At 74.1% G+C, this 24,694-nt stretch overlaps 3 protein-coding genes across 3 annotated transcripts; 1 reads left to right on the plus strand and 2 right to left on the minus strand.

Moving 5' to 3' along the window:
* Positions 1-3,200: 3,200 nt before the first annotated feature.
* Positions 3,201-4,054, minus strand: OST4 (oligosaccharyltransferase complex subunit 4, non-catalytic). The gene is made up of 2 exons (XM_059835365.1): positions 4,022-4,054; positions 3,201-3,494 (listed from the first exon to the last, which is right to left on the minus strand). The coding sequence occupies exon 2, from the start codon at positions 3,491-3,493 to the stop codon at positions 3,380-3,382; it is 114 nt and encodes a 37-aa protein (XP_059691348.1). The 5' UTR covers position 3,494; positions 4,022-4,054; the 3' UTR covers positions 3,201-3,379.
* Positions 4,055-7,094: 3,040 nt separating this feature from the next.
* EMILIN1 (elastin microfibril interfacer 1) lies at positions 7,095-14,646 on the plus strand. The gene is made up of 9 exons (XM_059835358.1): positions 7,095-7,267; positions 9,904-10,029; positions 10,740-10,948; positions 11,030-12,011; positions 12,082-12,872; positions 13,335-13,442; positions 13,560-13,577; positions 13,941-14,075; positions 14,315-14,646. The coding sequence occupies exons 1-9, from the start codon at positions 7,095-7,097 to the stop codon at positions 14,644-14,646; spliced, it is 2,874 nt and encodes a 957-aa protein (XP_059691341.1).
* Positions 14,647-15,082: 436 nt separating this feature from the next.
* Positions 15,083-23,970, minus strand: LOC132320009 (cGMP-dependent protein kinase 1-like). Its single transcript, XM_059832109.1, has 18 exons — positions 23,795-23,970; positions 23,554-23,720; positions 23,099-23,212; positions 22,923-23,028; positions 20,274-20,337; positions 20,033-20,110; positions 19,829-19,917; positions 18,892-18,957; positions 18,752-18,799; positions 16,973-17,111; positions 16,736-16,866; positions 16,542-16,631; positions 16,302-16,443; positions 16,038-16,201; positions 15,855-15,968; positions 15,398-15,460; positions 15,249-15,324; positions 15,083-15,169 (listed from the first exon to the last, which is right to left on the minus strand). The coding sequence occupies exons 1-18, from the start codon at positions 23,968-23,970 to the stop codon at positions 15,083-15,085; spliced, it is 1,914 nt and encodes a 637-aa protein (XP_059688092.1).
* Between the last annotated feature and the right edge of the window lie 724 nt (positions 23,971-24,694).

Below are 24,694 nucleotides of genomic sequence, written 5' to 3' on the forward strand. Positions count from 1 at the left end.
GGGCGCAAAGCCCGGTCCTCGGCCGCAGCCTTGTCCTGCGGCAATTGAGCCGCGTGTCTGGTGCTGCCACTTCTGGCTCCAGCTCTGGTTCCCACCAGCGGCCCCGGCCCCACGCTGAGCTGTTGAGTGCCTGTCATGGTCCTCCCTGCCAGCGCTTCGGCAGCTGCCAGAGCGGCTCCTCTTGCTCTTCGGCTTTGGGGCTGTGCCTCGTGCCCGTGCTGCGGTGGGGGCCCCAGCCCCGGCGAGGCCAGCGGGCAGCTTCGTCCCGGCTCTCCTGGCCAAAAGGAAACGCAGCCGTGGCCGGGCCCCGTGGGGGACGGGGGGCTCAGCGTGCGGCTGCTGCAGCCACGGGTAACGGTGTCACCGTGGGGGCAGTGCCGGCTTGGCCGGCTACCAGTGCGGGGGGGAGCTGCTGCCCCCAGGCACACCCCAGCCTGTGCCACGGGTGGGTGTGGGGAGGCGTCGGGGGCCAATGGCCACCGCCGGCCGGTGCGGCTGCTGGTGTCCTGGCTCTTCCTGCCAGTGCTGCAGCAGCGCAGTGGTGCTGCCGGCACCGCCATCGCCCAGGTGTCTGTGTGTCTGCCCCGTCGTGTGCCGTGCCAGGCCCTGGCCCCTCCTGCGCACTCGCAGCGTGGGACACGTCCTGCCTGCGCAGGGCCTGCGGGCAGAGCAGTGCCGCCATGCCTGCGCAGGGCCTGCCAGGCACCGAGGCTGCTGCAGCCGCCCGGGGCGCAACCGGGGCAGGCGGCTGCCCAGCCCTGGCACAACTCAGGGAGGGCTCTCTGCACCGGCTGCGGCACTTCCCACCGCAGCAGCACTCAGGGCTTGGCCAGGCCGTGCCGATATGCACCGCGGTGGCTCTGCGCACCCAGGGCAGGCAGCTGGTGCTACCGCTGCGGCTCATGGCCCCCCTCACCAACCCCGGAGCGACCCTGGCATGGGCTGAGCGCTGTCTCGTTTGTCACACAGGGACCCTGCCAGCGGGCACCCGGGCAGCGTCGAGCACCGGCACAAGCCACGGACCACGGGAGGCCCAGCGCGGTGTGGGAGAGCCGGCGGCTGCCCACGGCACAGCACTGCTACAGGTACCGCTGAGCCCTGACGGGGCCTGGGGCAGGGAGAGGAGCCTGGGGGGACAGCAGGGCCCCCGCACCCCCGATCCGGTGGTCCCTGAGCCCTGGGAGGGGGCTGCCCCACGGCTCCGCCAGCTGGGCCCGGGGGATGTGGGGCTGGGGAATGCTGGGGGGGCACACCATGCCCGGGCAGTGCTGGGAGGTGTCAGACCGCCCCCCCTGCTCCTGAGCCATTGGCACCATCCCAGCCTGTGGGGCACGGCCCATCGGTTGCCTGGGGGACTTCCCAAAGAGTTCCAAGACCCCTCGTCTGTGGGGCTGAGACCGCCCCGCCCATCTGTGGGGCTCTACCAGGAGTTTCTGCCCCACATGCGTTTCTCCTGAGCTGTGCAGACACCCCAGGGGGCAAGGGTCCGGCTCTGTAGGACCCCCGGCAGCCGTGGGGAGCTTCCGCAAGACCAGGGACAAACACCCATCCCAGGCACCGACCCTCTTCTCCCTTCTCCCCTCTCTGCAGGCGCTCCCGAAGAAGCTGGATGCCAGGAGATCCCCGGAGCAGCCCGGGTAGGTGCTGGCATCAGCCCCGCCGTGGGGCCATCCCATGGCCAGCCCCGAATCTGTGCCGGGGCGGCGGGAGCCCCGAGCAAAGCCCCCGCCGGGCAGCAGGGCTGGAGCTGCTGGTGGGGCTGAGCAGAGGCACCCTCCGTCCCACGGCATCCGCCGGCCCCGAGGGGGGCTGCAGCCCCCCGCTCCCGGCAGGCATCGCAGGAGCGGCCGGTGGTTCTCCGCAGCCCGGGGGGGCCCCCCCTGCGCCCCAGCCAGATCCCTGTGCAGAGGAGGGGGGCAGAGACTGGCCAGAGCCTGCCGGGGCTCCGCGCCAACAGCACCGCAGCCCGCCGGGCCGGGAAGCACAGCCAGGGCAGGCCCCGGGCCTCACGGCCTCCGCCAGGTATGGCACGGCCTGGCCCTGGCACCGGGGCTGCTGCGGTACCCGCTCCGGCAGGGCCCGGCACAGGGCTGGGGTCTGCCCCCCCCAGCTGGCCTCGCTGGGGGCCGCAGCGCCCGTCCTGCATCCGGCCCCGCTCGCTGCGGCACAGGAGGGGACCGTCACCCCTGGCTGGGTGACCCCCAACATGCTGCAACAGGCAGAGGGGGGGCCCGGGACCCTGACACCAGCCCCCCTCAGGTGTTGGGGCTGGCGCTGGCACACCGGGGGACGCCCTGGCTGCCCCACACCCTGCTGGGAGCACCCGCCTGCCCTGTGCCAGGCCCCACAGGGCAGCCGTGCCCCACTGGTGGTGACACCGCTCTCTGTCCCCGCAGGGCTCTGCCAGGAGGCCCCCGCGCCCCCCGGGGGGGAGCAGAGCGCCGAGGGACTCCTCCTGTGTGGGGGCAAGGGCCTGCACCCCCAGGTATGGCTCCGCCGCGTTGGGGGGCCACGGTGTGGGCAGGGGGACCCCAGCCCCGCTCTGCCCTGCGCCAGCAGGGCCTGGGCAGGGGCTGCGGCACGGGGGAGGGGGCTCCGGCCCCTCCGCCCCGGCCCCCGCGGCCCCTCTCCACCCCGCTCTCCCCCACCGCAGCGCCCGCCGGGCCCGGCCACAGGCCCCCCCTCGCTCAGCTCCTACCGGCAGCTCCTCTTCTTCTGCGCTGAGGCCTGACCGCAGCCACCAGCACCGGCCCCACCACTCGCCGGCCCACACCGCGGTCTGCGCCCACGTGCGGGGCAGGGCCAGGGCACCCCCAACAGCCGCTGCGGGCTCCCCCCAGACCAAAGCCGCACCAGCGCAGAGCCCGGGTGGCAGTGGCACCGCTCGCCCCCCTCCTCACCAGGCTCCAGGCACAGCCGCAGCCGCCAGTTCGCCCAGCACCGTGCCTACACCCGGCTGCGGCCGCCACCACCACCCGGGGTGCTAGGGCTGCCCAACGTGGCTCACCACGGCTCACCGCACCGCCTGCTCCCCGGCGATGGCGGGCTCCCACCCCGGGACAGCCCCACTCCTCCCCGCGGGACCGGTGGAGGGACCCGGCGCGGGCGGGAGGTATTTTTACGCCACACGGTTTCGTCTTGTATTACTGTGTTTCTGTTAAAGTAAGTTTGGAAGGAACGCGGCCTCCCGCCTCACCGCGGCACCGCGGCGGGCACTGCCACGCTGCAGGCGGTCGGCTGAGGGGCCGCGCTTGGCCGGGCCCTGCTCGCCCACGGCCACCATGGCGCGGTGCAGCTCAGCCCTGCGGGAGGGAGAGGGGTGAGCGGTGCCGGCGCGGTGCCGGTGTGGTGCCGGCGCGGTGCCTCACGGTGGGTCGCCTCACTCCTGCTTCTTGGGGTTGTTGACGGCCACGTAGTGGTAGAGGACGACGAGGAGGAAGAGCGACACGCCCAGCATGTTGGCGAAGATGGCGAGCTGCACGTCCGTGATCATCCTGCCGGGGGGAACCGCTGCCACCCCCGCCAGGAACCCCGGGGCGGGACCCCCGGGCCCGGCTGGGACCCCCACCCTGAGACGGGACCCCCAGGCCCCCCACTCCTGGCTGGGACCCCTACCCCAGGGCGGGACCCCCGGGCCCCCCAATCCCGCCTGGGACCCCCACCCCGAGACAGGACCCCCGGGCCCCCCACTCCTGGCTGGGACCCCCACCCCGGGGCAGGACCCCCACTCCCGGCTGGGACCCGGGCCCGGCTGTGACCCCCACCCCGGGGCAGGGCCCCCCCGAACCCCCGCCCCGCCTGGGACCCCTCCGGGACAGGACTCCGAGCCCCCCGCCCCGCCCCGGACGGGACCCCCGGTGCGGCCGGACCTCGAAGCCCGGACCCCCCCCGGGGCGGGCGCGCACACCCGCTCACGCCCCCCCTCCCCACGCGGGGCAGACCCCGGGACCGCGACCGGGACCGCGACCGGGACCGGGACCGGGACCGGGACCGGGCCGCCCCCCCCCCCCCCCGCGCTCACGCGCTGCCGGCCCCGCCGCCGCCGCCACGTCTCCCTGCGCCGCGCGCGACTTCCGGCCGCGGGGCACGGCGGGAGGGGCGGGGTGCCATGGCAACGGGGCGGGGCCTCGGCGGCGCGGCCCGGCCGGCGGAGGCGGCGTCACACCCGCCTCGGGGTCCGCAGTGACGTCACGGCCCGGCCCCCCCCGGGGCCCTGGGCAGGGGCCGGAGGTGGGCGAGGGGCGGGGCTGCCGGCGGGGGGGCCCTGACCCCCCCCGCCCCGCCCGGCCCCACCCGCGGCCCCACCCCGGGGCGGGAGGGCCGCCCCCCCCCCGGCCGCGGTCTCCGTGTCCCTCTCCATACAAGGCCGGGCGCGGGGCCGGGGGCGGGGCCTCGTCCGGGGGCGGGGCCGGGGGCGGGGCCGGGGCGCCCCAGCGCGGCCGGGGCTAATTATAGCTGGTGGGAAGGGGCCGCGCCGGGGGGTGCGGGGCCGCGGGGCCCCGCTGGGATCCACTGCGGCGTGCTGGGCCCTGCTGGGCCATACTGGGCTGTGCTGGGCCATACTGGGGCAAGCTGGGCCATGCTGGGCCATACTGGGATCTACTGGGGCGTGCTGGGCCATACTGGGCTGGGCCGGGCCGGGCCATACTGGGCTGTGCTGGGCCATACTGGGGCAAGCTGGGCCATACTGGGCCGTGCTAGGCTGTGCTGGGCCATACTGGGCTCAGCTGGGTCCTGCTGGGATCTACTGGGGCAAGCTGGGCCGTGCTGGGCCATGCTGGGATCTACTGGGGCAAGCTATGCCATACTGGGCCATGCTGGGATCTACTGGGGCAAGCTAGGCCATACTGGGCCATGCTGGGATCTACTGGGGCAAGCTGGGCCGTGCTGGGCCGTGCTAGGCTGTGCTGGGCCATACTGGGCTCGGCTGGGCCCTGCTGGGATCTACTGGGGCAAGCTAGGCCATACTGGGCCCTGCTGGGATCTACTGGGGCAAGCTGGGCCATACTGGGCTGTGCTGGGCCATACTGGGCTGTGCTGGGATCTACGGGGGCAAGCTGGGCTGTGCTGGGCCATGCTGGGATCTACTGGGCGCAGCTGGGCCATGCTGGGCCATACTGGGCTGTGCTGGGCCATGCTGGGATCTACTGGGCGCAGCTGGGCCATGCTGGGCCATTCTGGGATCTGCTGGGGCAAGCTGGGCCATGCTGGGCTCTGCTGGGATCTACTGGGCCATACTGGGCCATGCTGGGCCATGCTGGGATCTACTGGGGCAAGCTGGGCCCTGCTGGGCCATGCTGGGCCATTCTGGGATCTGCTGGGCCATACTGGGCCATGCTGGGCTTGGTACAGGACAGGCCACAGCCCGGGGGCCCCACAGCCGGTCCTCCCTGGGGGTCCTGCCCCCCCCAAGTCCCGGTGCCCTGTGCCCCCCGGCCGTGCTGGGGATGGAGCTGGGCCCCTCGGGGACAGGGCCCCAGTCGCGCCGTCCCCTCCCTGGCTCAGCCACGGGGCCCCGGCACTGGCTGGTGTCCCCCGGGACACGGCAGAGCCGGCGCCCCCGGCCCTGTTCCCAGCCCCTGGCACGGGCCCAGGCCTGCCCCGGCCTGAGCAGCGCCCGCCCCACGGCGCCCCACAGCCCCTGAGAGCACAGAGGGGGGTGACACCGTTCCCCGGGGCCAGCCATGGCTGGGTGCCCACCCGAGCACCCCCCGCGGCCCCATCCCCGGGCCCTCCCCTCCCCCGCCCAGCTGCCAGCAGCTGTTTGCGTTTAACCCACATTCGATGAGCCTCAGATAGCGGTTCGGCGCTTCCCGCGCCGCTGCGCCAGGCTGTGACGTCATCCCGGGGCTGGGGCCAAGGTGTGATGTCACCAGCAGGCTGCTACATCACTGCGTGGTCTGGGGAAGCCATAGTGTCACTGCGGGCCCGGGGCCAGGGCGGCCGCGAGCCCACCGTGGGGCCAGGGTGGCCGCGGTGTCACCTCCTGCCGTGTCCCCACTCCCGCGACCCCGCCGCCCCCGTGACCCCACTGTCCCCGGCACGGTGCCGGCGGCGTCAGGGTGTGGCTGGGGGGGGTGGGGCTGGACCAGCACCCATCACGAGGCACCGGCGCTGCCGTAGTGACATGGCACCCCGGCACAGGGACGTGGCGCCACGGGCACACAGGGATGTGGCGGGGCCAGATGCCGTGTGCCGGGCACGTGGCTGCCGTGTGCCGGGCTGCAGGAAGCCCGGGCGGCGCCGGCAGCGCCAGGCCAGGCTGCGGGCAGGGACCTGCCCCGTCCTCCCTGGCTGCGCCCAGTGCCGGGGGCTGCTCCGCCGGCCACACCACGGCCCGGGGGACCGCAGCAGCCCCGGCCCGGCACAGGGAGCCCCGACCTGTGGAACGGCGAGCGCAGCCCCTGGCCGTGCGGGCGGACAGGACCCCACACAGGCCAGCGTCGCTGTGCGGGGACCACGGGCCGGCGAGGAGCGGGGTGCCGCAGGAGGCCGTGGCCATGCAAGGCGCAGGGATCCGTGCAAGGCCGTGTCCGTGCAAGGAACAAGGTGCCGCCGGAGGCCGTGGCCCGGCAAGGCGCGGCAGCCGTGTGAGGCTGTGGCGGTGCAGGGGGGGTGGGGGGACCCGTCGCGGTAGCACCGGCCGTGCTGGCTGCCTGCAGCCCTGGCCCCCTGCCCGGCCTCTCTGGCTTCCCCCGTCCCTCCTTCCCCTCCTCGCTGGCGTCCCGGCCTAACGAGAAGCAGATGTGCGGGCGGGGGCCGGCGGGGGCCGCGGTGCCCGGCGGAGGCCGGGGCGCGTCGGGGACTGCGCGGGCCGGGGAGGGGGCCGCGGTGGGCAGGAAGCGGGGGGCCCCGGGGACCCCGTCGGCGGGCAGTGCCGGGGCGGCTCTGGCGGCGAGGGGCTGGCCGAGGCGCGGCCGAGGGGAGGGCAGAGCCGCCGTGCCGAGCCCAGCCGTGCCGAGCCACGCAGAGCCAGGAGGGACGGAGCCGCGACGGGACGCGCCATGCGCTCCTGAGCTGGGCCGTGCCCGCCGAGCCGCACCGAGCCACGCCGTGCCACGCCGAGCCGTGCCGTGCCGAGCCGCCCGCCCAGCATGGCCCCCTGGCTCTGGCCGTGCCTCCTGGCCACCCAGGCCCTGGCTGCCAACTTCCCCCCCAGGTACAGCCTCTACACCGGGGGGGCTGCCGCGCTCAGCCCCATCCAGGCCACGGCCCCGCAGGGCTCCGCCGCAGCCCACAGCGGTGCCCGGGCCGCCAGCCGGCACAGGTAGGAGCCATGACCGCTGGGCCGTGCCGGGAGGGGACCCAGGCGTCCGGGCAGCACCGGGAGCACCGGGGGGAGCAGGGTGCAGCCTCCCGCCCCGATGCCACGGGGCCCCTGGGACCGGCTGGGCACCGGCACGTGCCGCGTCCAGCTCGGGGTGCGCGGCAAGGGACGGCAGGTCCTGTCCCCGGCGGGTGCTGCTGTGCCAGGTGCTGGGGACGGTGCTGGGTGCTGGGGGCTCCCCCGACTTAATGGGGGGCTGCCCCCACCCCTCGCTCACCCATCCCCAGCGCAGGCGCCTGGTGGGTGCAGGCGGTGGGCGCACGTGGAGGGTGCGGGACGGGGGGGCCTGCGAGGCGCCGGGCCGGGGGCACGTGGCGGGGATGGACCCGGGGGTCCGCGGAGGCGCAGGTGGGGTGTGGGGCAGCAGGAGGGGCTCAGACGCAGACCCGACCGAGCGCGGGGGAGTGGGCGCCCGGTGATCTCCGGCTCCCCACACGGACGGGCGTGTGTGCTGGGCTCGGTGCAGGCGGGTGCCGGCAGCCATGTGTGCCGGGTGCCGCGGTGCCGAGGATCTCGGGGCTGGTCCTGCCCCAGCAGCCACAGACCCACGCTGCGCGCCCCGATGCGGGGTCTGCATTGCCGGGGACGGGGAGGGGGCGAGGGGCCCGGACCCACCCTGTCCCCGTCCCCGTCCCCGCCAGTGCCACGCCGGGGGCTGGGAGCTGGGGATGGGCAGTGTGGGGCTGCGGGGCAGATGTGGGGCAGCTTGCGCCTGCCTGTGGGTCGGGAGGTTGGGGGGGCGCAGGGTTGGGGGTGGCCCCACCGGGGGTTGGGGGTCACCCTCTCACCGCGGCCACATCAGTGCCGCAGCAGCGTAGCCGTGTGGGGTGGAGCTGCACCGCCACAGCCGCAGCCGGCGCCTGCCTCGTCCCTGCCCCTGCCCCGCTGCCAGCCCCACGGAAGCCCCATGGCAGCCCTGGCAGCCCGGGGTGGGGTGGCAGGACCTGGCTGCGGGCGTGGGGCTGCCTGGAAAGGGGGGACATGGGTCCGGCACCCCCAGCCCAGCCCCGCAGTGCCGTGGCGGGGCACAGACGTGGCTGAGCACCGACCTGCAGCTTTGGGGGCACAGTGGGGTCTCTGCACAGGTTGGGGGGCACAGTGACCCATCCCCATGGCTTGGGGGGCGCAGCAGCCCCTCCCTGTGCTCAGGGGGGCACAGGGGGCCATCCCCCATGCCCTGTCCTTTCAGGAGGGCTCCTATCCCGTCCCATCCCATCCCGAGCCATCCCATCCCATCCCTGGGATGTGGACATGCCCAGTCCTGGGTGGTGGGACCCCAGGGTAGCCCAGGGGGTCCCGGGGTCCCGCGGGTGTGGGGCTGAGGGGGCACAGGGGGGCCGGGCAGGGAAGGGAAGAAGGGAAGAAGAGAAGAGAAGGGAAGGGAAAGGAAGGGAAGGGAAGGAGGGAGGCGAGGGGGGGCCATCGGTCGGCGCAGGAATTCCCGGCGGCCCCCGGGGAGGAGCTGGAATCCAGCCGGGGCCTGAGGGGAACCAGCCGGGCTGACGGGAACCGGCCACAGCTCCGCGGGCCCCCACCGCAGCGCAGCCCAGCTCCGGCCGCAGGGGCCCGGGGGGGCCCGGGGTCTGCTCCCTATGGGGCTGCCCGGGGGGCTGCTCTGTGTGGGGCTGGGAGTGCTGGCTACGGGGCTGGGCTGGGCTCTGGGCTCTGGGCTCAGGCCATATAAGGCTGCGCCGGGGTCCCTGCAGCATGTGGGGCTGGGCTGGGGTCCCACGCCGTGGGGCTGGGGTCCCTGCAGCGTGTGGGGCTGGGCTGGGGTCCCGCGCCGTGGGGCTGGGGTCCCTGCAGCATGTGGGGCTGGGCTTGGGTCCCACACTGTGGGGCTGGGGTCCCTGCAGCATGTGGGGCTGGGCTGGGGTCCCACGCCGTGGGGCTGGGGTCCATCCCCGACGTGGCTGAGGGGGATGCTGTCCCCCTGCGCCCGCCATCCGCTCGACCCCCACTTGCAGACTCCTGGTCGGGGGGTGCAATGGCCGTGGGGTGGCTGAGCCCCCCACAGCGGGTGGCTGCCCCGGCTGCCCCTGCCCCACCAGTGCGGAGGGGACCGGGGACACGTGGGGCAGCAATGGGGTAGGACATGGGGCTCCCATCCCCGGGACAGGCAATGCAGGCCCCACAGCATGGCATGACGGGGTGCCTGGCACCCCAAACCCTGCCTGGCCGCCCCGAACCCCACAGGCAGAGCCCCCATCCCCGCAGGGCTCCCCAGGTTCTGCCCCACGGCCAGGGGCTGCGGCCACTCCTGCGGTGCCACCAGCCCCCACCGGGGCTTGGCGAAGGGCCCCGGTGCTACGGGCTGCCGGGCAGAGCAGGGATGAAAGGGCTCTGGCGTGGGGCAGGATCCGGCCCATTAACCCCACAGCGCTGGGCTGTGACGGCTGCTACCGGTGGGGCCGGAAGGGCGAGCACGGGGACGTGCCGGGGGGGGGGCCTGGTGTGTGCCGGGGATGCCTGGGGGTGGGCGCGGGGATGCTGGGTGAGTGCCGGGAGGATACCTGGGTGCGTGCCAGGACGATGCCCGGTGTGTGCCGGGCGGGCGCCCTGACCCCTTCCCGCAGGAACTGGTGTGCCTACGTGGTGACGCGCAGCGTGAGCTGTGTAGTGGAGGACGGCGTCGAGAGCTTCGTGAAGCCGGATTACCAGCCCTGCGGCTGGGGGCAGCTCCAGTGCCCCCGCGTCCTGGCGTGAGTGGGGACGGCTCCGCGGGCTGGGGGGGCTCCGAGCAGAGCCGGGTCTGGCCGTGGCCCCACCACCGCCGCCGCCGCCGCCACTGGTGTTTATCCACCCCGGGGTCGTGTTTACTTTTTCGCAAGAGCCGGGCGGCCTCGAGCAGTGCCGCGTGGGTGACCGGCGCCTGCCCACACCCAGCCGGCAGCCCCCCACGAGGCGCATGCCGGGGCGCCCGGCACACCCCACACCCAGGGCAGGTCTCCAGGCCGGCGGCTCGGTGGCGGGGCCGGCAGCGCGGGGTGATGCCGGCAGCCGGGCGGTGGGACCAGGCAGGAGCAGCCCCCCCGGCTGCCGGCGGTTGAGCAAGAGGCTGGGGTGCAGGCGGGGGCCCGGCCGTGCCGCCGGGGCTGGACCACAGCCTGTGTTTGGTTTTGCTCCCGGCTGCCCAGCCCTGAGCCGCTGCCCGACGCCTCCGCACACACGCGGCTGGTGGTGCTCGGTGCGACCCGAGCGCGGGTTCCCGGCGGGCAGCAGAGTGCCGGCAAGAGCCGGGGGCAGAGTGCGGGCAGGGAGCTCCCCCCCACCCCTGCCACCCCAGGACCAGTCCCGTTCCCCGTGCCCGGGACCCCCCACCCAGCGCCCGTCCCCCCCTCGTCTGCCCGTGCTGCCCCCTCGGGGGCTCCCGTCCCCCCCACCGCTGCGGCAGGGTCTCCTCTGCCCGCAGGTACCGCAGCTTCCTGCGGCCCCGCTACAAGGTGGCCCAGAGGACGGTGTCGGAGCTGGCCTGGCGCTGCTGCCAGGGCTACTCGGGCGAGGACTGCACCGAGGGGCCGGCGCCGGCATCCCCCCTGCCCACCGGCCGCCCCCGGCCCCGGCCCGGCCGCCCCACGCTCTCCGGCTTCGGCAACCCCCTCAGCGGCCTGGGAGGCGAAGGTAGTGCCGTCGGGTAGGGAGGACGTGCCAGCGGGGCGGCCCCGGCGCGGCCGTGACCCCGATGATGCGGTGCGGTGGCAGGTGGCGGGGATGCGGAGAAGGTGCGGCGGCTGGAGGAGCAGGTGCGGCGGCTGAGCGAGCAGGTGGAGGAGCTGCGGGCCGGGCAGGAGCCGATGGCGGAGCACCCGCGCCGGGCGGCGGACGGTGGCCCCGAGGGCGAGCAGCCGGCCGATGCGGCCGCCCCTGCTGAGGTGCGGGAGGCGCTGAGCCACGTCCAGCGGCGGCTGGAGGAGCTGGAGAGCCGCCTGCGCCATCAGGAGAGCAGCCGGGAGGGCCCGCCGGCGGCGGTGGGCCCAGGGGCAGCCACGGCGCTGCGCGAGCTGGAGCAACGGCTGCAGGAGACCTGCGCCGCCTGCGCGGCTGGCACCGAGGGGCTGCGACGGCAGGCAGCGGAGGACCGGGAGCGCATGCGGGCGCTGGAGAAGCTGGTGGGCTCAGTGGACCAGCGCAACCGGGATGCGGTGGAGACGGTGCAGCGGCACATCAGCAGCCTGAGCAGCCGCCTGGCCCCCGCCGCCGCCCCGCCGGACGAGCTGCACCGGCGCCTGGCCGAGCTGGAGCGGCGCCTGGAGGGGCTGCCCACGGCCGTGGTGGGGCCGGGCGGGCAGGGGCCGGTGCTGGCCCGGCGGCTGGCGGAGCTGGAGGGACGGCTGAACGCCTCGCGGGCCGGCCCGTGGCCCCCCGAGCCCGAGGGGCGGCAGAGCGGGCTGCCGGGACGCCTGGCCAACCTGAGCCGGGCGGTGGAGGGGCTGGCAGCCAGCGGGGCACAGCGCAGCGCCCGCCTGACTGAGCTGGAGGGGCTGCTGGCCCGCTGCGGCCGGCCCTGCCCGGCCCCCCCCGAGCCAACGGCCGGCAGCCGGGACGGGCAGGACGGGCAGCTTGGCCCCCTCCTCCGGCAGCTGGAGCGGCGGCTGCAGGACACCGAGGGGCAGCTCCGGGCCCTGGGGGCCGGCGGGGACGGGCTGGCCGGGACCCTGCGGGGGCTGCGGGCAGAGGGGGGGGAGCTGCGGGAGCTGCTGGGGGCACAGGGGGAGGCGCTGGGGCAGCTGGCGGGGCGGCTGGGGCAGCTGGAGGCGGGGGGGGGCCCTGGCAGAGGAGCTGGCGCAGCTCCGCAACCGGACGGGGCGGCTGGAGGCCGAGCTGGGGGGGCCGAGCGGCGGCCCCTGCCCCCCGTCCTGCGCCCCGCTGACGTCCCAGGAGCTGGAGCGGCTGCGGGCCGAGGTGGACGTCTGCACCGCCGCCTGCCGCCCACCCCAGCCCGGCCCCACGGAGCCGGAGCCGGAGCTGGAGCCGGAGCCGCCGCTGGAGGGGTTCAGCGTCTTCGGGGGCACCTCGCCCTCGGAGCTGCGGGGGCTGCGGGGCGAGCTGGCGGCGGCACTGCTCTCACTCGGCGGGCTGAACGCCACGGTGCAGGGGCTGCAGGATGCCCTGGACCAGCAGGACGCCCGGCAGCGCCAGCTGGGCGCCATCACCGACCGCATCGTGACCGAGCTGGACCAGGCGGCGGCGGCGGCGGCGGCACGGCAGGCCGAGAGCGAGGAGCGGCTGGAGGGGCTGGTGCGGGAGCTGGCGCGGGCCGGGGGCTGCCCGGCCGGCCTGGAGCCACGTCTGGCCAAGCTGGAGGGCGTCTGCGAGCAGCTGGAGGCCGTGGCAGGCGGGCTGCGGGGCGTCCGCGAGGGGCTCGGCCGGCACGTGGCGGGGCTGTGGGGCGCGGTGCGGGAGCTGAACGGCACAGCCCGCACCCAGGCCGCGCTGCTGGAGAAGGCGCTGCAGGCCCAGCTCCCGCACCGGCTCGGCGCCCTCAACGCCAGCCTGCAGCACCTGCGCGGGGAGCTGCTCCGCCTGACCCAGAGGGACCTCACCGGTGCGCGGGGGACGGGGCGCGGGGGGCGCGGGATGGGGGACGCGGGGACGCGGGGCGTCGTGGGAGGGGCTGGGGGGCACAAGGCTGCGGGGACGGTGCTTGGGGACCGTGGCGGGGACGTGGGGCTTCGAGGAACAGGGGCACGGGGTCACCGGGGAGCGAGGCAGGGGGGTGTGGGGGCCCGGGGGTGTTGGGGTGTGGGGCACAGGGCTATAAGAGGCTGCTGGCTATGGGGCTGCGGTGCGTGGGGACGTGGGGATTCAAGCCATGGGGGTCAAGCCATGGGGCTGTGGGGACATGGGGATGCAAGTCGTGGGGACACGGGGGCTCAAAGCGCGGGGACGTGGGGCTGCAGCGCATGAGAACATGGGGACGCAAGCCATGGGGACGCAAAGTGCGGGGCTGTGGGGCCAGGGGAAGGGCTGTGGGGCCGGGGCGGCTCTAACCCCATCCTCTCTTCAGGCCCCCCAGGACCCCCTGGACCCGCCGGCCCTGTGGGTGAGATGGGCCCCCCCGGGCCCACTGGGCCCCCCGGCAAGGATGGAGAACAAGGCCCCATGGGCCCCCCCGGTAAGAAACAGCCCCCTGTGCCCCCCGCAGTGGGGCAGCGCTGGCACGGCCGGACCCTGCGCCCGGGGGTCCTGCCCCGTGCCGGCAATGCAGCCCCCTCCTCCCCTTCCCTCCTAGGGCTGCCAGGAGAGAGAGGTAGGGCTGGGGGGGCACGGCGGGGTTGGGGGGCAGTTTGGGGTGGGGGCCTCTGGGGCTGAAGCTTGGGGAACAAGGGGGCTTGGGGGGGACTTGGGGGGCTGCAATGGCAGCTGGGGGGGGTCTGGGCTGGGGGAAGGGGAGCGGGGGGGTGTGGGGGGGCACAGGGCACGGGGCAGGGCAGCCTGGGGTGACGGGCGCCGTGGTGGGCAGAGGGGCTGGGGGCGCGGCGGGGGGACGTGGGCAGGGGCGGGGGGCACGGAGAGGGCGAAGGGGCAGGTATGGGGCGGGTCGGGGGCTGGTGGTGCGGGCGGGGCGCAGGGGGTGCCGGGCCGGGGTGCCCCGTCCTGACGCGGTGCCCAGGCGAGGTGGGGGAGCCGGGCTCCGTGCCCCGCATCGCCTTCTCGGCCGCCCTGAGCACCCAGCGCACGGAGCCGGGCACCGTCCCCTTCGACCAGGTCCTGCTCAACGACGGCGGCGCCTACGACCCCGAGACGGGTGAGCGCCCGCGCGGCACCGCCACGCGTGGGGCAGGGGGGCTGTGGGGTGGACGGGCGCTGCACGGTCATGGGTGAAGTGTGATCCTGGGGTGCAACGATGGGATGGGGGGGTGTCCTCGGGGAGCGCCGTGCCTGTCCTGGGGGTGCAGTGGGGGAGCCTGGGGGTGCAGAGCCCGTCCCGGGGGCCCTGGGGACAGGGCGGCCGCCGGCACTGACGCCCGTCGCCCACCGCCGCAGGCACCTTCACGGCACCGGTGAGCGGGCGGTACCTGGTGAGCGCGGTGCTGACGGGGCACAAGGGGGAGAAGCTGGAGGCCGTGCTGTCGCGCTCCAACCAGGGCATCGCCCGCCTGGACTCGGCCGGTTTCCAGCCCGAGGGGCTGGAGAAGGAGCCGGTGGCGGCCCTGCAGCCCAGCCCCGGGGCGCTCGGCGTCTTCAGCCTCCTGCTGCCGCTGGCGGCCGGCGAGACGCTCTGCGTGGACCTGGTCTCGGGGCGCCTGGCCCACGCGCCCGACGAGCCCCTCACCGTCTTCAGCGGGGCCCTGCTCTACGACGCCGAGGAGCCCTAGAGCCACCGGACCCCCACACTCCGCCCCGGCACGGGGCTGCCGGCCAGCCGGGGGCACAGCCGGGCCGGGGGGTCCCCACGCCCCGGCGGGACCCCCCCCACCCGCCCTGTTATTTATCAGCACCCCCCACCCCTCACTCCCCTCCCACCACGTCCCCCCGCCCCACACTGCCTGCCCCGGCCCCCCACACCGCCCCGCCGCCCCCGGCCCCCCACTGCCCCCCACAAAATAAAGACGCGGCACCGGGTTTTGTACCCGCGGCTCTGGCTCCTTCCTGTGCCCAGCCGCGGCCCCACCATTTATTGCCCCAGGAGGGACCCCCACCCCAGAGAGCGGGGGGCTGCGGGGCAGCCCCCCACATTGCCCAGGCCCAGGGGTGCAGTGGGGAGGGGGCACAGCCGGGGGTCCCACCATGGGCCTGGGGGTCCCGCTGCCGTCAGAAATCCTCGTCCCACCCCGAGAACTCGTCCTCTGCTGGCGTCCAGTCGACCGAGAAACGCTTGAAGTTGACGTAGGGGGGTCCCTGGGGGGGTTGGGGTCAGAGCCAGCCCCTCCTGCCCCCCCGGCAGCACCCACACGAGTCCCCTGAGCCCCCACCTCACCTCCTTGATGAGCCGTAGGGTGGGTGCCTCCAGCTGCCGCAGCAAGAGCTTCCTCCAATTCAGGGCCCCGAACCACCTGGGGGGCGCGGGGGGGCTGCAGGAGGGGCAGAAGGGGGGGGCGCGGGGCCCCCACCTGTCCCCCCCCTCACCTGTGCTTCTTGATGCCACGGATGCCGCTGGCCGTGTTCCCCAGGCGCTGCCCCGGACGGCGCCTGCGAGGGGATGGCATAGGGCAGGGGCTGGGGGGGGGGCACCCCATTGCGTCTGGGGCACCCGCCTGCACAGTGGGGTGCAAGGATGCACCCTGGGGTGCAACAACGTACCCGGGGACACGGACACCCCCCCCCCCCCCCCACACACACACACACTGGGGGACCCCCCCCCGCACAACAGGGTGCAATGCTGTACCCAGGGGACACCCCCCCCCCCGCCCCATGCACATCGGGGGGTGAGGATGCACTCGGGGCACCCCACGCACATCGGGGTGCCGCGACACACCCAAGTGCCTCCCAAGACGCCTTGACCCTGCCCGGGGCACCCCACCGCACGCAGCCCCCCTGTGCCCCCCCCGCCCTTGCGGGACCCCACGCCGGCTGCCCCGAGCACCTGCAGAGCTTGGCGATGAGGGAGCAGGCAGCCTCGCCGAGGAAGGCGGGGAAGGAGAAGATGCCGTCCAGGATGCGGCTGTAGATCTGGGGGTCGGCGCTGTGGAAGGGGGGCCTGCGGGGCGCGGGCAGGTGGGTCCTCGGCACTGGGGGGGCTCAGCCGGCCCCGGGGGCACGTGCTCACCTGCCCACCAGCAGCTCGAAGACGAGGATGCCCAGCATCCAGAAGTCGATGGCGAAGTCGTGGCCTTCCTGGCGCAGCATCTCGGGCGCCAGGTACTCGGGGGTCCCGCAGAAGGAGTAGGTCTTCTCCCCCCGCCCCAGCTCCTTGGCGAAGCCGAAGTCGACCTGCAGGCACCGGTGCCGTCAGCCAGTGCAGCCCCCCCCCAGTTCCCGCCGCCCCCCTCCCCGGGCAGCGCTGGCACTGCCGGGACGCCTGCACCGGTACCAGCTTGACATAGCCGTGCTGGTCCAGCATGAGGTTCTCGGGCTTCAGGTCCCGGTAGACAATGCCGCGGCCATGCAGGTACTCGAGGCCCTCCACCACGCAGGCGCAGCAGAACACAGCCAGTGGCTCCTCGAAGCAGCGCCTATACAGCAGGGACCAGCAGTCGCATGGCACGGCATGGCACGGCATGGCACGGCACGGCACTGCCGCCCCAGCCCCGCGCTCGCCCCGGCTCCATACACCTCGCGCAGCTTGGTCCACAGCTCGCCGCCCTGGCAGAACTCCAGCAGTAGGTAGACATACTGCCCGTCCCGGAAGGTGCCGAAAAACCTGCGGAGAGGGGTCAGCGGGACCTCGGCACGGCCAGCAGCCGCACCGCCCCGACCCCCGCGCCACCGCCCCGCTGCCCCCGTCCCACCGACCCCCGTACTCACCCCACGACGAAGGGGCTGCGGTTGCCCGCCAGCACCCGCCGCTCCGTGCGCACGTGCTCCTGCTGCCGCGTCCGCACCACCCAGTCCTTGCGGATCCGCTTCAGCGCGAAGAGCCGCTCCCGGCACCGCACCTGGATGCGGGCGGCCGTGGGCAGCGGGACGGGCACCGGGGTGGGCACCGCTGGCTGCAGCAGGACGGGTTGGGGGGCCGGGGGGCGCGTGGGGTCCAGCTCTTACCAGCTCGACCCTGCCGAAGCCCCCGGTGCCCAGGACGACGCGCTGGCCCTGCCGCTGCCCCTCCTCGTAGCGCACGGCCACCAGGTCCTCCAGCCGCACCGGTGCCGGGGGCTGCCGCAGGCTCGGGGACCCCCAGCCCCTGCGGTGTGGACCAGGGCCCTGCAGCACCCGCCCTGGCACCGTGGGGCTGCCCACCCCCCAGCCCCGCCGGGGCCCGGAACCCCCCACCGCTCCCCGGGGACGGCGCTGGGTTGGGCCTCAGGGACCCCCCAGCACCGGGCTGGACCCTGGGGACCCCGGTGCCATCAGGCTGGGCCATGGGGACACTGCAGCAGCCCGCACGACCCCAGGGACCCTCTGTCACCCAGCCGGACCCCCGGGACACCCAGCGCAGGGCTGGGCCTTCGCTGAGTTGCTGCTGTCTGCCCCCTCCGCTGCCCACCCAAGTCCATGCCCTGAGGCCAGGGAGCCCGGTCCTGGGGCAGGGGGGCCTCGTCCCCATCCCCATCCCATCCCTATCCCATCCCAATCCCATCCCATCCGCTTCCCCTTCCCCACCCCATCCCCACCCCATCCCCATCCCATCCCATTCCCATCCCCATCCCCATTCCCATCCCCATCCCATCCCTGCTCCCATTCCCATCCCCATCCCATCCCATTCCCATCCCCATCCCCATTCCCATCCCCATCCCATCCCTGCTCCCATTCCCATCCCCATCCCATCCCATTCCCATCCCCATCCCCATTCCCATCCCCATCCCATCCCTGCTCCCATTCCCATCCCCATCCCATCCCATTCCCATCCCCATCCCCATTCCCATCCCCATCCCATCCCTGCTCCCATTCCCATCCCCATCCCATCCCATTCCCATCCCCATCCCCATTCCCATCCCCATCCCATCCCTGCTCCCATTCCCATCCCCATCCCATCCACTTCCCCTTCCCCATCCCATCCCCATCCCATCCCATCCCATCCCATCCCATCCCCTTCCCCTTCCCCTTCCCCATCCCATCCCCATCCCATCCCATCCCATCCCGTTCCCCATCTCCATCCCACCCCATCCCATACCCTTCCCCTTCCCCATCCCATCCCCATCCCATGCCCTCCCATTCCCATCCCCATCCCCTTCCCCTTCCCCATCCCACCACACCCCACCCCACCCCACCCCACCCTCACTCACCGCCCGGGACCCTCTGGGGCCGGTGCCTCTGTCTCAGGCGTGTTTCCGGGCGGGGGTGGAGATGTGGGTCTGGGGGCGGGGGGGCAGTGGGGCCAGAGCCCGCTCAGCGCCGGCACCCACCCAGCCCCCTCCCCATGCCCCCTCCCCTCAGCCCCAGCGCCCCACGGCCCTGTGGGGCCAAGCACCGGGCGCGGGGGGCAGCGAGACCCCAGACCCACACGTGGGGCCAGCAAGGAGCTGCCTCAGCCGGGCGGCCCGTGGTGGGGGGCACCTCGCGGGGGGCCACGCCAGAGCAAGTGCCGTGGGGCTCGGCGGGAGCGGGACGGCACCGGGACCCGCTTGGGGCCACGGCACAGCTCCGGGCACAGCCGGGACCCCACCGGCACCAGCCACCGTCTCCCTGCCAGGACCGTCACCCCCGACCCCCCCTGCACCCATCACCCCCCACCCCAGACCCCCCCAGGCCATGGCCACCCCCCACCCCCGGCCCCCCGGAGCAGCCCCCCCCCATGCTGGGGGTCCCCATGGCGCCCAGCGCTGCCCTGGGGTCCCCGAGGGGTTGGGGGTCCCGGGGGCTGCGGGGACAGGGGACACTCACGGCTCCGCGAGCTGCCGGGGGCAGAAGGGGCTGATCTCGAGGAAGTCTCTGTGGGGCGGAGGGGGGTCAGTGGGGCTGGGGGGGGGGTCCCGGCCGTGCCCCCGCAGGGCCAGGCTGGGGGGGGACGCGGGTACACCCACTCCTTGGCCACGGTGATGCAGGTGACGTGTCCCTGGGCCTGGCACGACGCCGTCCGGCGGGTGTTCCTGCGCAGGGGGGTCACGGAGGGGGGAGATGGGGGGGTGCACGATGGGGGGCGGGGGGGTGCACGGGGGGGGCAGGAGCTGGGGGTGCAGGTGAGGCGGCACGCGCCCCGTCCTGGGGCACCGGGGATGCAGCAGGGATGCACTGGGGATGTAGCAGGGATGCAGTGGGGATGCACCGGTGATGCAACAGGTATGCAGCAGGGATGCACTGGGGATGCAGCAGGGGTTCAGTGGGGATGCAACAGGTATGCAGCAGGGATGCAGCAGGGATGCACCGGGGATGCACCAGGGATTCAGTGGGGATGCAGTGGGGATGCAGCAGGGATGCAGTGGGGATGCAGCGGGGATGCAGCAGGGATTCAGTGGGGATGCAACAGGGATGCAGCAGGGATGCACCGGGGATGCACCGGGGATGCACCAGGGATTCAGTGGAGATGCAGCGGGGATGCAGCAGGGATGCAGTGGGGATGCAGCAGGGATGCACCGGGGATGCACTGAGGATGCACCAGGGATTCAGTGGGGATGCAGCGGGGATGCAGCAGGGATGCAGTGGGGATGCAGCAGGGATGCACCGGGGATGCACTGGGGATGCACCAGGGATTCAGTGGGGATGCAGCGGGGATGTACCAGGGATTCAGTGGGGATGCAACAGGTATGCAGCAGGGATGCAGCAGGGATGCAGCGGGGTGCTGCAGGCAGTGGAAAGGATGTCACCATGGGGTGGGGGGGGGCACTGCAGGGGGGTGTCACTGCAGGGGGTTGTCACCTCAGGGCCAGCCCGGTGACACTGGAGCCAGGCGGCAAGGCCGGGCTGGCACCGTGGGTGCTGCTGGGGTGGGGGTGCCGTGGGGGGGACAGCCCGGGCACCTACTGCAGCAGGGAGAGCTCCCCGAAGTGCTCGCCGGCACCCAGGACGCGGATCACCTTCTCCTGCCCGTCCACCCGCCGGCTCACCCGCACCTGCGGCACCGGGACGCGGGGATGGGCTGAGTGGGGACGGGGGGCACAGGGCACAGCCCTGCCCCTCGCCGGGGGGGGGTCCCCGGTGGGGTGGGGTGCAGGGTGCCGCACCCACCTCTCCCTTCAGGATGATGTAGAAGTTTTCCCCCTCATCCCCTTCGTGGATAATGACGTGGCCGGGCGCGAAGGTGCACTGCGGGGAGGGACGGGGCAGGTGGGGGGGCAGGCAGGGGGGCAGGCAGCCCCCCCCCAGCCAGTCCCAGACCCGCCATCCCAGGCACGTCCCAGTAGCCCCAGGGACGTGTCCCAGCCCCCCGAGACCCCCCATGGGGGACCCTTCTCGGGCGCCCACCCACCTCCTCCATGGCATCCAGCAGCTTGGAGAGGTGGCTGTCGGAGAGGTCCCGCAGCCAGGGCACCCTGCGGGCAAGAGGGGCCAGCTGGGCTCCCGCAGCCTGCCTGCACCCTGCCCTGCACCCTGCCCTGCACCCTGCCCTGCACCCTGCCCTGCACCCTGCCTGCACCCTACCCTGCACCCTGCCTGCACCCTGCCCTGCACCCTACCCTGCACCCTGCCTGCACCCCGCCTGCACCCTGCCTGCACCCTGCCCTGCACCCTGCCTGCACCCTACCCTGCACCCTGCCCTGCACCCTGCCTGCACCCTGCCTTCACCCTACCCTGCACCCTGCCTGCACCCCGCCCTGCACCCTGCCCTGCACCCTACCCTGCACCCTGCCCTGCACCCTGCCTGCACCCTGCCCTGCACACTGCCCTGCACCCTGCCTGCACCCTACCCTGCACCCTGCCCTGCACCCTGCCTGCACCCTGCCCTGCACCCTGCCTGCACCCCGCCTGCACCCTGCCTGCACCCTGCCCTGCACCCTACCCTGCACCCTGCCTGCACCCCGCCCTGCACCCTGCCTGCACCCTACCCTGCACCCTGCCCTGCACCCTGCCTGCACCCTGCCTTCACCCTACCCTGCACCCTGCCTGCACCCTGCCCGCACCCTGCCCTGCACCCTGCCCTGCACCCTGCCTTCACCCTACCCTGCACCCTGCCCTGCACCCTACCCTGCACCCTGCCTGCACCCTGCCCTGCACCCTGCCTGCACCCTGCCTGCACCCTGCCCTGCACCCTGCCTGCACCCTACCCTGCACCCTGCCTTCACCCTACCCTGCACCCTGCCCTGCACCCTGCCCTGCACCCTGCCTGCACCCTGCCTGCACCCTACCCTGCACCCTGCCTGCACCCTGCCCTGCACCCTGCCTGCACCCTGCCTTCACCCTACCCTGCACCCTGCCCTGCACCCTGCCTGCACCCTGCCTGCACCCTGCCTTCACCCTACCCTGCACCCTGCCTGCACCCTGCCTGCACCCTACCCTGCACCCTGCCCTGCACCCTGCCTGCACCCTGCCTGCACCCTGCCTGCACCCTACCCTGCACCCTGCCCTGCACCCTGCCTGCACCCTGCCTGCACCCTGCCCTGCACCCTACCCTGCACCCTGCCCTGCACACTGCCCTGCACCCTGCCCTGCACCCTGCCTGCACCCTGCCCTGCACACTGCCCTGCACCCTGCCTGCACCCTGCCCTGCACCCTGCCCTGCACCCTGCCCGCACCCTGCCTGCACCCTGCCCTGCACACTGCCCTGCACCCTGCCTGCACCCTACCCTGCACCCTGACTGCACCCTGCCTGCACCCTGCCCTGCACCCTGCCCGCACCCTGCCCGCACCCTGCCCTGCACCCTGCCTGCACCCTGCCCGCACCCTGCCCTGCACCCTACCCTGCACCCTGCCTGCACCCTACCCTGCACCCTCCCTGCACCCTGCCTGCACCCTGCCCTGCACCCTACCCTGCACCCTGCCCGCACCCTGCCCTGCACCCTGCCTGCACCCTGCCCGCACCCTGCCCTGCACCCTACCCTGCACCCTGCCTGCACCCTACCCTGCACCCTCCCTGCACCCTGCCTGCACCCTGCCCTGCACCCTACCCTGCACCCTGCCCGCACCCTGCCCTGCACCCTGCCTGCACCCTGCCCACACCCTGCCCTGCACCCTACCCTGCACCCTGCCTGCACCCTACCCTGCACCCTCCCTGCACCCTGCCTGCACCCTGCCCTGCACCCTACCCTGCACCCTGCCCGCACCCTGCCCTGCACCCTGCCTGCACCCTACCCTGCACCCTCCCTGCACCCTACCCTGCACCCTGCCTGCACCTTGCCCTGCACCCTGCCCTGCCTGGGCTCCTGCAGCCGGTGGGCAGGGCAGGGCTGGGGAAGGGGATGGAGAGACACAGGGATGGGGAGGAGAGAGGGATGGGAATGGGATGGGGATGGGACAGGGATGGGGACAAGGATGGGGCAGGAATGGCAATGGGGACAGGGATGGGGACAGGGATGGGGACAGGGATGGGACAGGGATGGCAATGGGGACAGGGATGGGGACAGGGATGGGGACAGGGATGGGGACAGGGATGGCAATGGGGACAGGGATGGGGACAGGGATGGGACAGGGATGGCAATGGGGACAGGGATTGGGACAGGGGTGGGGATGGGGATGGGATGGGATGGGACAGGGATGGGACAGGGATGGGACGGGGATGGAACAGGGATGGGGATGAGGGCGGGGATAGGGACAGGGATAGGACAGGGATGGGGATGTGGTGGAGGTGGGGCTGGCCATGGGAACGGAAATGAGATGGGCATGGGAATGGGCATGGGAACAGGGATCAGACAGGAACAGGGCCTGGGATGGGGAATGGGCATGTGGATGGGGAGGGGGATAAGGATGAGGACAGGGATGGGACCTGGGATGGGGATGAGATGAGGTGGGGATGGGGACAGGAATGGGGATGATGAGGAGGAGGACAAGGCTGGCACTGGGAGGGGACCGGGCAGCCAGGGCTGGCAGGAGGGGGCAGCACCCCCCCGAGGGTGTCAGGGTGTGGGGCCTGGGTGCGGTGGGTGCCGCGGGGTGGTGCCGGCGGGTGCTGGGCCCCTCTCACGTCCGCAGGGAGCCCAGGATCTCCGCTCGTCGCTGCTTGGCGTTGCTGGTGGCGATGGCGCGGTACCGCTGCCTGTCGATGGCCCAGAGGCGCACGGGGCCGAGCGCTGCGGCAGAGGGGCGTCAGCGGGGGGCCGGGGGGCGACTCGGGGCCCGTGGGGCGGGGGCTGCCCTTACCCCGCACGGTGGCCGTGCGCTTGCAGTGGTAGAGGATGGCCAGCTCCCCGAACACGTCCCCCGGCCCCAGCGTGCGGAGCTGCCGGCCCCGCTGGCTCACGCTGAGCTGCCCCTCTGCAGAGAGACGCGGCCCACGGCATCGCGCACACATGCACACACATGTGCACGCGTGGGGCTGCCCCGCAGCCGGCGGCCTCGCACGTGTGCCCTGCGCGCACAGGTGGTGCATCCCCCGCAGCGGATGCACATGCAGCACACGCAGGCGTGCACGGGCACACGCGTGTGCAGCAGCCTGACACGCGCAGGCACACGTGGCAGACGCAGCAGAGGAGCTCACCCCGATGCATGCCCAGGCGTGGGAACAGAGGCCTGCATGCCTGCAGCACGCCTGCACACGCGTGACCCGGCACGCGTGACACCGCCCCCCCCAGCGCGTGCTGGCGCCGCGCTCTCACCTGCCACAATGTACATGGCGGTGCCCTCGGTGCCCTCGGCCAGCACCGTGTCGCCGGGGCCGTGCCAGACGGGGGCAAAGCTCTGGGCCAGCGTCTCGGGGCAGCCCTCGCCCAGGCGCCGCAGGAACTCGCTGCGTCCCACCGCCTCCGCGATCAGGCCCAGGTCCCTGGGGGTGCGGGGGCACAGGCAGGGCAGCACCGGCCCCCCCGGCCCCGTGGGCCCCCCGGCCGCGCTGGCTACCTGTGCGACTTGGGGCTGTTGGGCACGCAGAGGGTGGCGTCGAGGGGCTCGGGGACGATGGCCGGTGCCCGGCTGTCCCGCCGGCCGGGGGGCTGCTCCGCGGCCTCCTCCCGCGCCATGCTCCGCAGGAAGGTCCTCTCCTCCTGCAGCCGCAGCTCCCGCAGCCGCTCGTCCATCCCGGTGCCACCGCCACCGCTCCCAGCGCCCTGGGGGTGCGGGCAGGCGGGCAGCACCCTGCCAGGGCACCAGCCCCTGGCCCCAGGGCCAGCAGACGTCCCCCGGGGCACGGAGGCGAGAAGCTCCCCGGGGCACGGGGCTGCAGCCCTGCATGGCACGGTCAGGCTCAGCCCGGTGCTGCCGGCACTGGCTCTGCACCGCCCGGCGCAGCGTGGCACAGCTGGGCACGGCATGGTCAGGGACGCTCAGGACCGGTGCCGGGCACTTGGCCCCCAACGTACCCCCAATCCTTGGCCCCAGCAGCTCCGGGGACGGCGCGGGCAGGAGGGGTCCCCGGACGGGGGCCCCAGCCCCACGCAGCTGCCGGCAGAGTTGGCCACGGCCGCAGCCCCACAACAAGGCGGGTGTGGGCTCCCACGGGCACCGTGCCCGGGCGCTCCGTGGCCCAGGGCAAAGGTCATGCCGCTGGCACGAGGGAGCCTGGGGGGCGGCTTGGCGCAGCCCCCCGGCACGGCACAAGGACGCGGTGACCCGTCCCATCTGCCCGGGCACCCTGGGCCGTGGCTGCCGCCGGTGCCGGGGGGCTCAGCCCCGCTCCCCATCCCGTGCCCGGTCGCCTACCTGTGCCACTGCTCCCGCTCCCGCCGCCGTCCCCTCCCACCTGCGCCACTGCCGCCGCCGCCGCCGCCCCACTGACATATTAACCTGCCCGGTGGCGCACCC

This window comes from Gavia stellata, chromosome 2 (assembly GCF_030936135.1).
Source record: "Gavia stellata isolate bGavSte3 chromosome 2, bGavSte3.hap2, whole genome shotgun sequence".
NCBI lineage: Eukaryota > Metazoa > Chordata > Aves > Gaviiformes > Gaviidae > Gavia > Gavia stellata.

Excerpts from the sequence above, each read along its gene's own strand:
- OST4 (XM_059835365.1), bottom strand. The coding sequence starts at position 3,493 with ATGATCACGGACGTGCAGCTCGCCATCTTCGCCAACATGCTGGGCGTG.
- EMILIN1 (XM_059835358.1), top strand. The coding sequence starts at position 7,095 with ATGGCCCCCTGGCTCTGGCCGTGCCTCCTGGCCACCCAGGCCCTGGCT. Across the intron at positions 10,030-10,739 it reads CAGTGCCCCCGCGTCCTGGC|GTACCGCAGCTTCCTGCGGC; the intron begins GTGAGTGGGGAC and ends CTCTGCCCGCAG. Across the intron at positions 12,012-12,081 it reads CTGCGGGCAGAGGGGGGGGA|GCGGGGGGGGGCCCTGGCAG; the intron begins GCTGCGGGAGCT and ends GGGCAGCTGGAG.
- LOC132320009 (XM_059832109.1), bottom strand. The coding sequence starts at position 23,970 with ATGGACGAGCGGCTGCGGGAGCTGCGGCTGCAGGAGGAGAGGACCTTC. Across the intron at positions 23,029-23,098 it reads GCGCACGGCCACCGTGCGGG|CGCTCGGCCCCGTGCGCCTC; the intron begins GTAAGGGCAGCC and ends CCTCTGCCGCAG. Across the intron at positions 19,918-20,032 it reads ACATCATCCTGAAGGGAGAG|GTGCGGGTGAGCCGGCGGGT; the intron begins GTGGGTGCGGCA and ends CCGGTGCCGCAG.